The following is a 13,806-nucleotide window of genomic DNA, read 5'->3' as shown; positions in this document are numbered from 1 at the left end:
GCATGAATTCTTTCCTGGCTTCTTTTCTGATTTGTTATCCACGTGTGATCTCTTCCTCCTCTGAGCTTATATTTGTTATATTTGCTGCATAAAAAAATTACCACAAAACTTAGTGGGTTAAAACAAAAACAAATGTTATCTCGCACAGTTTCAGCAGGTCAAGAATTGGGGAACAGTTTGCTGGATGGCTCTTGGGCAGGGTAGCTCCTGGAATTGTAGTCAGGTTGTCAGTCAGGGCCATAGTAGTCTGAGGGCTTGTCCTGTGCTAGAGGGTCTGCTTGAGATATGACTCATGACCTTAGGAGGCTGCCAGGTGAGTGCTGGCTGTTGGCAAGAAGCTCCTGTTCCTCACCATGGAAACTTTTCTGTAAGACCGCTTGAGTGTCCTCATGACACGGCTGTCACTTTCCTCAGAGCAGGTGATCCAGGAAAGAGCCCAGACAGAAGCTGCAGTGTCTTCTCTGATCCACTCCTGGAAATCACTCATTGTCATTTCTGCACATCCCATGTAGATGACTCAGCTCAGTCCACTGATATATGGAGTACCAGGAGATGGGGATCACTCGGGAATGTCTGGAGGCTGCTCACCACAGAGCCTGCTACTATTTCCTATACCTCTAACCTAACTTCAAATGTCCTGTCCTGTCTTACAATTATGAGTATCCCTTTCCTACCCACTTTATTACATTTTTATTTCCTTTAGAGTTTAGACTTGCTTCCTTATCTTTACATATCTTAAAATTTCTGGGACATTGCATTCAATATATGTCACATTCAGTTGAGAAGTTGGAACCACAGCCTCTTAGTGGGCATAAATAAAGATAAACCCTGTGGTAAAGAAGTAGACAAACAGAGATAGAGAAATAGATTTTGGTAGAGAGAGTGTGAGGGAGAGCAAATGAGAGAGAGAGTGCGCGTGCACACAAATGAGGTGGAGATCAGATAAACTGCACATTTATTTGATCAGATAAATATGAAAACATTGATGCGATTTTGTAGATATCGGAGAGCTAATTTTATGAGAGTTTAAATGTTTGGATTACGTACTGTGTAACAATATTCTGCTATGTGCGATGTATGTGAGTTGGTGAGTTGTTTTCTATATTTTTTACTAAGATTCCTTCAATTGTGCCTAATATTCTGTGAACAAAGGGTCTTTGGATCACTCCTTTAATAAAGGCAGGGAAGTCATTACTTACAAGTAACTCTTCAAAACCCAGCTTTCAGCCCACGCGGTGTCTCCCTGTGCTGCTTGCTGTGGACCTCTGTCCTCACCTCGGCCGAGATGGACCCATCTGCTCCTGCTCCAGCCGTGGTTCCTGCACCTGCCTTGGCTCTTGTACCTGTCCCACCCCTGTACCTGCCCCGCTCCTGTACCTACACCTGCCCCACTCTTGCACCTGCCCCATTCCTGCAAATGCAGAGTGCCAATGCACCTCCCCCAAGAAGAGCCATGGTCCTGCTGCCAGTGGGCAGAACCAAGTGTGTCCAGGGCTGCATCTACAGGAAGGCATGGGATGAGGGCAGCTGCTGTGCCTGATGGAGGAGAGCCTGTTCCAGATATAAACAGAGCAACATGTACAAACCTGTAGTTTTAAAATATTCATTCTTATTGCCCTGTTTGCTAAGTTTCTATGAAATACCTGACTTATAATAAAAGTTGTTGAATTAAACAAATAATAGTAAGTCTTCAGTAATGTCAAGTGCAGCATTTATAATTGCTTTTCTGTGGTTGAGAACTTTAACCTTCGATTAGCTGCTTGGCTGGCCCAAGCCTGGGGTCCTCAGGGGTTAAACCATCTTCTAGACTGATCAATTAACATTTTAAAAATATTTATTTATTTGAAAGAGAGAGAGCACAAGCAGAGAGAGGGGCGCAGGGAGAGGGAGAAGCAAACTCCCTGCAGAGCAGAGAGCCCAACGAGGGACTGGATTCCAGGACCCTGAGTTCATGATCTGAGCCAAAGGCAGACGCTTACCCCACTGAGGCACCCAAGCACCCCTTAACATTCATATATAATTTAAGCAAAGGACACAGAGGAATATCAAGAGGAACAAAGAGCCAAGAGATGAGTCCTGGTAGGTTTTCCTCAGAAATGTCACTCCTGTCCACTTCTAGAACCCCCTGCACACTGCAATCTGCTTCCCTAGTAAGTCATGCCTGAGTTATTAAAATGGACCTCCAAGTAATTCTCACACCTTCCAGCTCAGTTCTCCAAACCCCCCTCAGAATTAACCCCACTAAAACATCCCTCTCTTCCCATCCTTAGAAGCCTCAGTGAAATCTATGACCTAGAGGCCACACACCAGATCTGTCTCCTCGATTCCCCCTGCCACTGTCCTCAAAACTTTTCATCTCTTTTCTCTTTTCCTGATACCTCCTCTCAGTCACTCAACTGACAGCTTTTCTGTTCCAAGAATTCCTTCCCATGTCTGTGTTTCCTGCCCTTCCCAGAAACCACATTTCTCTCCAGGGTCTCCGTGGTGATCCCTCCATTCCCTTACATTCAGCTCAGGTTCCCTGACCCTGACTCATGCTTCTCTGCGGTCTGAACTCCTGTGCCACCAAAGTCAGATGACCTCACAAACCTTCTTTCAATGCCTCTTCCACATGCATGTCCTGTCCCCAGACCATGGCCTGTGACAGTGCTATGTGTGTTTTTCCCAACACGTACAGCACTGATAAGGTGGTCATTCATTCATTCACTCACCGCTGTATCTCACATGTGTTTGTAAAGTGCCTACTTTAGCCCAAAGAGATGCTCAGTGAGGAACTGAGTAAAAATATAAGGATGGGGGCAGAGAAAATTATGAAATTACTGTGGTCAGTAACTGTTGACTATACCTAATTGCCATGTGCTCACTGCCGAATTTGGTGAGACATGGGTGGTGAAAATGTTAACCAAGCATTACCTCTGTCACTTCAGGACTTTTCATTTAATGCTGTCAGCTAAGATAGCTACTTATGAAACACTGAGAATAAAAGTAAAGGCAGAATCTGAAGCACATTAGGATAGACCCTGTGGGTAGAGAGGTAAAGAAAGAGAAAGAAAAACCAGTGAAGAACTGAGAGGTAAAGAAAGAGAGAAAACCCAGTGAGGAGACAAACAAACAAAAACAATGAAGAACTAAGAAGTAAAGAAAGAGAAAAACCAGTGATGAAACCAGGCTGAGTTCCTTACAGGTCTCGTCTTGACCTTTAATTTTGATTTGAATATGAAGGCTAGTATTATACTGTAAGAATGGGTACAAAGAGTATGAGCCCAGGAGTAAAAGAACCGGGAGTCGGCTGGAGGCCGAGGGAGGACCAGGATGTATGGCAGAGGAGGGGACAGTTTGTTTTAGGAGGTGACGATGGAAAAACGTGTATGGAGCTCCTGGCAAGGAACCTGCCCCAAAATAGGTGATCATAAATCCTAGTTTCCCCCACCATCCTCTCACCTACAGTGCTTAGGAAGTTAATGATGTGGTCCCTCCAGCCATGGAATGATTCTTACTCATTTTCTGAGATGATTCAGATGATTAATCCAATAATGTTTCTATGATTGTCATGCTTATTCCTTGCCTAACGTTCTCATAAATACTACATATGTTCTTAATAAGAGATGAGCAGTCTTACCTCCAAACTGTATCAAGAAATCCAACTGACATAACTATATGTGAATATATGCATTGTACCATCCACATCTATATCTGTAACATTAGCTATGTATCCATCAACATATATATGTTTTTTGACACGTTTATTTTCTCTTTCTCCATATCTTGGTCTCTGGGTGTCTATTTAAATTCACTCCATATGGGGAGTGATGGACAGTGAGAATCCCCGAGTGGACTTATCTATTCTTGCAACTCCCTGCGACTCTCCTGTTTCTTTCTTTTCCATAATTGTGTAAAAACACACTTGTGGTTTCTTTGGTCCATGATACTCTAGCTTCTCATGGTCGCACTACACACCCTATGTCTGGGAAGGAACTCTCCTTCCAGGGACTTCCATGTTCCTCTGTCATCACGTGCAGTGCTGAACACATTTTCATCTCTAGGGCCCAGTGCCCTTCATTTGTTGCTGTTTGGTAAGATGCTGTTTGCCTACTTTTAATTCCAAGTGAACATTCTCTAAAGCCCTTTCTGATGTCTCTAGTATTTTCCTGTAATAATAAGGGTCATTGATATTATGGGTATGTGCAATGGGTATGTGTTAAGGGCTCTCAGGTCCTGGTCACCACGTACTTCTGAATGCTGCCTTAGCTGCTGCCTTGTGCATTTGCTGTTACAATTCAAGGGGAGTGCCACGAGATGTTCCGTGGACCACCCAGCTGCCCTGCATTCTCCCCTGCTCCCGCGGGCAGCAGCAGCTTCTTGCCATCCTGGTGATTGTGATCAATTAGACCTGTCAACTTGGTCCGTTAGCCTTCCCACCTAGATCTCAGTTCAGGGAGGTAGAAGTGAACTGGTGAGGCTGAAGCTTAAATTGCAGTCAGATTCTTCCCCAATATCCCCAAGAGAATGGGCTTCATTCTGCGGGAACCAGAGCCTGTATTTCCAGAGGGCCTGTGACTGCCTTGTGCTGCTCTCTCTATAGCTGTGTGTGTGTCTGTGTGTGTGTGTGTGTGTGTGTATTGGAGCGAGGGGCAAGCTGGACTACTCTGTCCTTTACTTTGTTGAGCGTGCTCCTCCATGCCCAAATATTGGGCGTCTAAAACCCAATGGTGGGCTCCTGAATCTCCAGAGGTTTTCCCTTACACTGTGGCCTCTGGCATAATTACCATTTCTCTGTTCTAAATAGTAGAATGCCATCAATAAAGCAGAACAATTGATGTTCTGTGGCTGGTCTTCATGGCGTAAGGTTCTTTGGCACCATATTTTAACTGAAGGGCAAATCCACAAATGTGTAGTGCTGTGGAAGAGAACATATGGAAGAGAACTCTTTCCATCTTTCCTTAAGAAAGATGGGAAAGAACACACTTGCCAGGCCAATGGCTGCACACCAGGTACCTTAATGTGTCTTTGGGACACCGTGGCAGTTACTCATGTGTTGATTTCTGCAGCTCTCTAAGTTTTCTTTTTTATTTTTTCTGCAGAGTAATTACTAAGCTTTCTTTTTAACCTTGTTATATATAGAAACATTTTTATGAACGTTCTAATATTTTTCTCCAGTGCTTCCATGTGTTGATAGCAGGTTAGGGCTTAGTTGACCATGTTGCTAAAACCAGAACAGCGAATATTTTTCACAGAATTTCGCTATGAGGACAAAGTAAAATCCAGCAGTTGCATAGGGTCACCCAGAGTGAATAGAGTATGTGTGCCCTTGCGCGCGCATGTGTGTGTGTGTGTGACCCGCAATAGAAATGGGAAAGTGTTGTATTTTATCGTCTTCAAGCAGAATGTTATTAGAAGGGAAGAGGTTGAAAGTTCAGAACACAGTCGATGCCTAATTGAAAAAGGCTCTGGAAATGGGAATGATGGCCCTGAAAGGACTTCAGTGGGTTCAGAGATGAGAAATAGAAACATATGAAAATGTTTAGCGACACTTTTGCTCAGCTTATGTTGACCATTGTCCTACAGACCTGTGATATTAAAATACCGAGTTACTTTTTTTTTTCCATTTTGTTTTGTATTAGGTATTGCTTTGAAATAAGTGGGGAAGTAGAATTTCAAAAACCTTTTAATTGTTAAGAAATTATATTCCACTAATATTAATGTTTAATGTCAGGTTTGTTTGTTTTTTTTTTTCTGGGGAAGGACTTTTCTATCTCTTAAGGATCATGTATGAAATAAAAAAATATTTTGTATTTTATTGTCATTGTTTAGAGAATCAGTTTATCTAGATAAGCTCCAATGATTTTCTTACTAGGAAAACAGCCTTGGGGCTGATGTGAAATTAATATATTCAATTAGTCACTTTTTTTTTGGGTCATAAAATCATGTGGTTCATTTGCTAACAAAAATACATGGTTATATGGGAGATTTTTTCCCCTATAAAACATTTTAAGGGAATACAAAAATTTTAGAATATATATATATATATATATATATTAGTAAGCTCCTAATCTTAATTTAATAAATTGGATAATTGAGTGGGGTGAGGGGGTGACATGATAAACAAAATCTTATAGAAAGGAATCTGCTAGGGATCCCTGGGTGGCGCAGCGGTTTAGCGCCTGCCTTTGGCCCAGGGCGCGATCCTGGAGACCCGGGATCGAGTCCCACATTGGGTTCCCGGTGTATGGAGCCTCTTTCTCCCTCTGCCTATGTCTCTGCCTCTCTCTCTCTCTCTCTGTGACTATCATAAAAATTTTTTAAAAAAAAGAAAGGAATCTGGTAGATTATTTTTATTTCAGAATGCTACTTTTCTGCTTGCCAGTGAAATATGAGTGCCTGTTCAACCTATCTATTTTGGTAAAACAGTAATTTTTCTTATGGCTTAAGGGAAGTTCAGATTTTCTATATCATCAAAATTAAATTCAAGGAACATTTATTTAAAACCTTACAGAGCCTGGTACTATGAGAATATCAAAGTAAAGTAAGCCCAGTGTCTACTTCCAAGGAGATCATGGTCTGTAAGAGAAGAAACATACCAATACTCTGATGTAATTATGGATCAGTAAAAATATATGTAGGTATATGGGGTGATTCTTAGATTAATTGTGAATTATGAGGCTTCTAGGAGACTTCTACAAAGAGGTTATATCTGAGCTCAGGTTTATTTTTTATTTATTTATTTTTAAAGATTTTATTTACTTATTCATGAGAGACACACAGAGAGAGGCAGAGACATAGGAAGAAGCAGGCACCTGGTGGGGAGCTGTATGCGGAACTCGATCCTGGGACACCAGGATCACACCTTGAGCCAAAGGCTCAACCACTGAGCCACCCAGGTGCCCCTGAGCTCGGGTTTAAACAGTTGATTGGTAAAGATATGAATATAAAAAAATAAACTTAGGAAAATCAGTGTTTTAGATAGTTGATGAAGTGCATCCAGTTTTTAAGATGTAGCTTATTTAAGATATATATATATATATATATACACACACACACACACACACACACACACATACATATACACACACACACACAATGCTGAGCAATGCTGGTCTTTACACAGAGCATGCCCTAAGCAACCTGATGGGATTACGAAGTGTTTTAAAACTTGTGTTGCCTTTCCACCCTTAGAAGTACTAGAGGAAATGTCTTTCTTTTTCCGTGCAGGAGCCCTGTCCTGGTTTTTCAGTGCAACCACCGCCATGTGATTTGCTTAGACTGTTTCTACTTGTACTGTGTGACAAGACTAAATGACAGACAGTTTATCTATGACCCTCAGCTTGGCTACTCTCTGCCTTGTGTGGGTAAGTCTGGCACTTTTTTTTCCTCCATTTTTAATGCTGATTAAGAACAGAACTATTGATGCAAAACTGTCTTACATAAATTCAATCCCTGACTGAGGGGTTGAAAATTCAAGTATCTATTTGATCCCTGTTGAGCCAGAAACAATGTTTGGATGGCAAAAATATAAAGCACTAAGGTATGAAGGAATTAAGTTGAACTAGAAAATATATCACCTGCACAAAAGTATGGAAAACAAATTTTAAAATATTATTCAGCCAATGTACATAAAGTAGGTCTATGGATTCACCCTGGATCTAGAGAAGCACTATCCAGATTTCTAAGTTGCATTCCCTTATTGTTAAAAATTTTGAACACGTGTATGTATATATGAAAGACTGTACATTTAAGAAAAAATTATAAAGAAGGAGATAAAGCTGAAATATTTAATATTTTAAGTATTTTTATCTTTCAATATTGCAGAACATTCTTTACTTGTATTATATTGCTATTGTTACATGTTTTATTTTTAATTGAGGTGAAATTCATGTAACATACAACTAGCCACTTTAAAGTGTACATTTCAATGAAATTTCATGTTTTCACAATGTTATGCAATGACCATCACCTCTGTCTATTTTTGGAACTTTTTCATTACCCTAGAAAAATTTCAGTATCTCGTATTCATTAATAATCACTCCCAATTTCCCCTTCCCCCCATTTCCTGGCAACCACTACAGGGCTGCTTCTATAGATCTGCCAATTCTAGATACTTCATAGAAAAGGAATCATATAATATGCAACCTTTTGTGTCCTCCTTGTTTCACTTATATAATGTTTTGGAAGTTGGTCCAAGTCATGGCCTGTATCTTCATGCCTTTTTATCACTAAATAATATTCCGTTATATAGACATACTACAATCTGCTTATTCGTTTATTTGTTGATGGGCATTTGTGTTATTTCCACCTTTTGGCTATTATGAATAATGCTGCTATAAACATTTGTGTACTTGTTTCTGTGGACACATAAGTTTTCATTTGTCTTAGATATGCACATAGGAGTGCAATTGCTGGGTCATATGATAATTCTATGTTTAACCTTTCGCGGAACTACCAAACTGTTTTCCATAGCTGCTGCACCATTTGCATTACTATCAGTAACTTTTAAGTGTTTTTATTTCTCTAGATCCTCTCAACACTTGATATTTTCCTGTTTTGTTCTGTTTTGTTTTTAATATCCACCCTGTTAAGATTGAAGTGGTATCCCAATGTGGTTTTGATTTTCATTTCCTTAATGACAAATGAAGTTGAATATTTTCCCATATGCTTATTTGCCATTTGTGTATCTGGAGAAATTCCTCTTCATGTCCTTCGCTTGTTTTTAACTGGGCTGTATGTCTTGTTGTTGATGAGTTTTAAGAGTTCTTTGTGTATTCTGGATACTAGACACTTATCAGATATATGATTTGTAAACACTTTTCCTATTCCGTAGGTTGTGGGTTTTTTTTTTTGTCTATTTTTTTCTTTTGTTGCTTATGTTTTTGGTATCAAAAATAAGAATGTGTTGCCAAATCCAAGGTCATGAAGAATTAACCCCATGTTTTCCTCTAGTAGCCTAGCTTGTATGCTTCGGTCATTAACACATTTTGAATTATTTTTAAAATATGGAGTGAGATAGGGATCTCTACCTCACTATAAATATATATATATATTTAATGAATGTAATGTGAGTAAATATGCTTCACTGTGAAAATTGTGGTTTGAAATTATGTGATTCCTTGATTCAATGGTCAGATTTTAAGCTTACTTATTTATAATACTTCAATACTTATTTATAATACTTATTTGTAATACTTAGTGTTGATCAAAACTGAAAAATATACCTCAAAATTATTTCATATTTCCAAATGGAAGAAGCTAATTGCATTGTTGACTTTGTAAATTATGACATTCATTTTTGAATTGCATCTGCCAATAATGCAATGGTTTTAATTAAGATTCATATATGTGTCAATATATTGTTAAGTAAAATTCACTGGAAGGTATTGTGCTTTCATATTTTAACAAAAGCATTCAAAATTCAATGAAACATTTACTTGCAGATCGAAAGATTCTGTTTTTCATGTGATAACTGTATTGACAAACTTTTTTCCCAAAACTATATAGCATGTAAACATTTCTAAGTATCCATTTTCTTCTCTTCAGACTCAAGGCTCTTTTAAAAATCAGTTTACTTCTCACCTATTTTTAAATTTTAAGCCTTTTGTATTCTAGGAAATTTCAAATGTACAAAGTAAAGTAATAATAATAATAATAATAATAATAATAATACAATGACTGCCCTTGTACACATTAGTCAGGATTTCTACTATAACAAGTTGTTTCAGGTTTCTCTTGTAATTCTTGCTACCTTTCATTTTTAGTTTGGAATCCTTTTAAATACTTTTTGTGACTCGTACCTACTTCATTGCTGGTTATTTGAACATAATCCTCTGTAAAACCTTGCTTTAGTTTTTTAGAATGCCACTTACTACCAAGAACTTATCTTCCCTGACACCTCCTTCTTTAAATGCTTAACCATGGAAGGCGAAAGCTGCATATTTGTGTATCTTGTTATTAAAAGAAAATGGATCTGGAATAGAGTAACATGTGTTGTAGCAGATCCTGATGACTAAAAGTTTTCAAAAATATTTAAAGATATTTAGAATATAAATCTGTTGGTAAAGAAATATTTATAAAAGCTGATACATAGGCCTGCACTAATCTCCACACATTAGCAACATTGACTGCTCCTCTTTGTTATGGAAACGCTGCAGGGAGAGTGCCCTGTGTGGTGTGTATTTAAAAGCTCAGTTCACAAAGTTACCGTGCTCCATCCCCTTCATGGTGAACTGAATGAACTGGCCTGGCCACCACTGTGGTCATGTGCTGCAGGTTGAATTAAATGATACCACCTTTTAATTGTGTGTGTGTGTGTGTGTGTGTGTGTGTGCGTGCCTGTTATGTCTGTGTGTATGATAGCTGAAATTGACATAGTTTTATGTAAAGTTTTTCTACTCTTTGATTTTTTTAAAACTTTGGAAACCAGGAAAAAAGTAGGTAGCAAATAACCACAATCTGAGACAAGTTAAAAATAACCTACTGACTTTCAACTGTGTAGTAAAACTTTCTACTCTATGCTGTATAATTCATTTCAATACTTGTTTCTTTTTATCTTCAACAGTGTTTTAATATATATCTTCAAAAGTTCTTAGAACAAAATACAATTCAGTTTGTCACAATATTGTCATGTATTATTTAGCCTTTAACTGTGACTCAAATTAGAAATGTTCCTCATCTTATATGAAAAGAGGCTTTCAAATGTTATTATAGAATTTTTTTTATTTTAAAGAGACGAACTGGATTGTCTTGAATCCTTTCTCAACAAAGACTCTCTATGATTCTGCGCTTTAGGACTCCCACTGTCCCCTCAAGACTCCCCCTTTGCAATTCATTTCATAATGTATCCGATATGCACAACAGGGTATAAGTTCCAGCATCAGCTTGTACATTAAGTGTTAGGGAAGACTAATTTTTCACATTTTAAATGATACCTATATAAACCCTAATATTACCCCCCCCATAAGCCGATGAATAATTTTGCACATATCCTGGGTATACACAATCAGAGAAGTCAAATTCAAATCCTGGCTCTGAGACTCGCCCCGCTTGTAATGTAGGGCAAATTACTTACTCTTCATGTGTCTGGGTTTCACTTTAAGGTAAAATAGAGACATTGAAATAGCACCTATTTCATATATTGTTATGTGAATGAATTTTAAAAATGCCATATGAAGTGCCTTTGCATTAAATGCTTAAGTCAGTAAGCACATAGTGAACACTGGTTTTTGTTATTCTGGTTGCTTTGTAAGCATTGTCTCTACAGACAGTATATGCAATTTTTTTTGTGTCTGTATGTGAACAGTCATAAAATAACATATTCCCATTCTTTAACTGTAGATTGGTATTTCCTATAATTCAATACATGTATCAACCATTTACCAAGCATTTTTCCCCTATCCGTATATCTGGTTTATTTGACTTTACCTTGATTCATGGAGCATGGAACAAGACACCTAAAATAAACTAGAAAAAAAAAAAACAGAAATAGAAAATCAAGGCTTTTCAAACTATCGATAAAAATAGGAGATTATCAGGAACAAGAATTTATTGAACTCATATACTATTTCCATGGCACAGCCTTCTTTCATGGTGGGGTTAATTAAAAGGTTGTATCAATGGGAAAAATTTTATATCGATATCTATAAATCTTATTAATAAAACTTAATACTGTGTATGAAAAGCAAAAATGGCTAATTCTATAATGGAACTATGAATGTGTTGCAAGGAGAGCTTGTTATTACTCTAGCAAGGCTAAAATTCTATGCCAGATCTGTTTGGCAAAGAAGGTGCATTGCTGGTCATTTGATTGTGGTTCCGTAGAACATTTCCTTGATGGCTCTTGCCTGACCTCAACAGTCTTCTGTAAAATCTATATCTCAGAGGCCCCAGTGGTATCTTTATCTTTGGTTTTTGAAAGGTTAGAGGTGTTTTGGAAGCTTAGTGTGTCTGTGTACTCATTCTTTTATTGTCCATTGTTTTAGGCTGACAGAATATTGTTGATTTCTCTGAAGAGTTCTCCATTTATCAGTTTAAAATGTCTTGACAAATGGTTTCAGACCCTTGTGGTGTAGACTAGCCATTTTTGGATTACAGTTTTTCCCAGAAAAATTAGAACAAGATTTATTTAGATAATCAAGGGGCATTGTATTCCTAAAGCCACCACTTCCTTTCAAAGACAAAGTTCATCTCTAACCACAAAGATGGTTACTCTGACACTGGAATTCACAGCTTTAAATCGTTCCTTGCCTTTTCTGGCCTCAGGGGTCTGCATGAAACTATAAATAGGACAGATTCATTGGTAAATATGTATTTGAATTTGCTGGGTGATTGTGTTCCTACTTTAGCATAGACCAGAGGACTTTTTGATGCTCCCCAACTAGAGTGGATTCTCCTGATAGGACGGCATGGGTACTATTCAAAACTACCAGGAAACAGTTACCTGTATCTCCTGCTTAGATACATCTGTTCAAGATACTCTTCCACTCCATGAGTTAAATGCAGTTGTTTACCCCTACCCTCCCCCAGTCCATAAAAAACAGCCTCTCCCTCAAATCCATTACTTACTAGCCTTGGAACCTGGAAAACAAACCATTCACTAGTGTTTGAATTGGTGACATTATGAATGGGAAAAATGACATCAGTTTTCTGTCAAACTTTACATAAAAGAATAGAGACTGTAAGTAGAATTAGTAAACTATTTTTCAAACTACAGTGACCCTGTAGAAGCCAAAAAAAAAAAAAAAAGGCTAGATGGAACATTTATTTCTATTGCTAAATGACCCATGTACAGAATATCTTGCTAACAGTGTCTGTGTAAATTCACCATTTCTGTATAAATGTCTAATATCTCTCACCACCAGATCATAAGTGTTCTTTTTTCCATAATCTAGTCTATCAAGCGTCTTTCAAGATCATTAAACTAAACCCCTTCAAAGCTCAATTTTAGATAGACACATTCTTCAAGGTATGGATGCTTGACAAAGAACCAACCTTTTTTATTGTCATAATTATGATGATGAACTGGTTTAGACCCTTTTGGGTACAAACCCTGATTCCTTTGTTCGAGATTCTCATCTGACCAGAAATTTTTTTATGCTTTCTAAGAATGACATGCTAATTTTATTTCCCTGAAAATAAGAAGTAAGTGATGATTAGGGCTCTTACCAGGTACTTACTGTATACAAGGTGCCACTCTGAGTGCTTACATATGTATATCCATTTAATCCCCCAAAGACCTATTGGAATGGATGTTGTCATTCTTCTACTTTTATAGATGAAGCACATGAGGCTCACAGGAGCTAATTAAAGTACACATGATATTACAGCTAACAAATCACAGAGCTGGTATTCAGTGCCAACTGGTAGTGGTTCTAGAAAGTGTGTTCTTAATCTCTATATGAATAGAGAAGCCTATAAACCAGAGTTAAAATACTATACCTTTGAAAGTTCTGTGGAAAAGAACAGCAAGAGGAGAGTATCTGATTTTCTAGCACTTTTTGCATATTTAAACCAACAGTAAACTTGAAAAGTAGGAATTGTTCTTATTTCACAGAGGAAGAAGTAAAGCTTTAATACAACTAAGTGCCCAGGGACCCAGGAAGAATAGAGCCAAGTTATCGATCCAGCCATGGTAAACTCCAAAGCTCTCCATTCTCCATTCTCCCACCCTGCTTCTCTCTAAGCAGGGATTCTCAATCCTAGATGTACATTTCATTTAAGATGAAGTTGTGGAAACTCCCGATTCCCAGGCCACACTTCAGTCCAATTAAACCACCTCTGGGATGGCCCCCAATGTGTGTTAGAGTCTACAGGTTTAAAAGT

The 13,806-nt window shown here is 38.1% G+C and overlaps 1 protein-coding gene across 1 annotated transcript in view; it reads left to right on the top strand.

The window, feature by feature from the left end:
* PRKN (parkin RBR E3 ubiquitin protein ligase) overlaps nt 1-13,806 on the top strand; it is a 1,297,938-nt gene that overhangs the window by 879,819 nt on the left and 404,313 nt on the right. Inside the window, exon 7 of the mRNA XM_072830092.1 lies at nt 7,210-7,346. Within this exon, the coding sequence (XP_072686193.1) occupies nt 7,210-7,346 (137 nt within the window). The remainder of the gene's footprint in view (nt 1-7,209; nt 7,347-13,806) is intronic.

Source organism: Canis lupus, chromosome 1 (assembly GCF_048164855.1).
Source record: "Canis lupus baileyi chromosome 1, mCanLup2.hap1, whole genome shotgun sequence".
NCBI lineage: Eukaryota > Metazoa > Chordata > Mammalia > Carnivora > Canidae > Canis > Canis lupus.
Note: the sequence above shows the minus strand (reverse complement) of the source record. Positions and strands in the feature narration are given on the sequence as shown.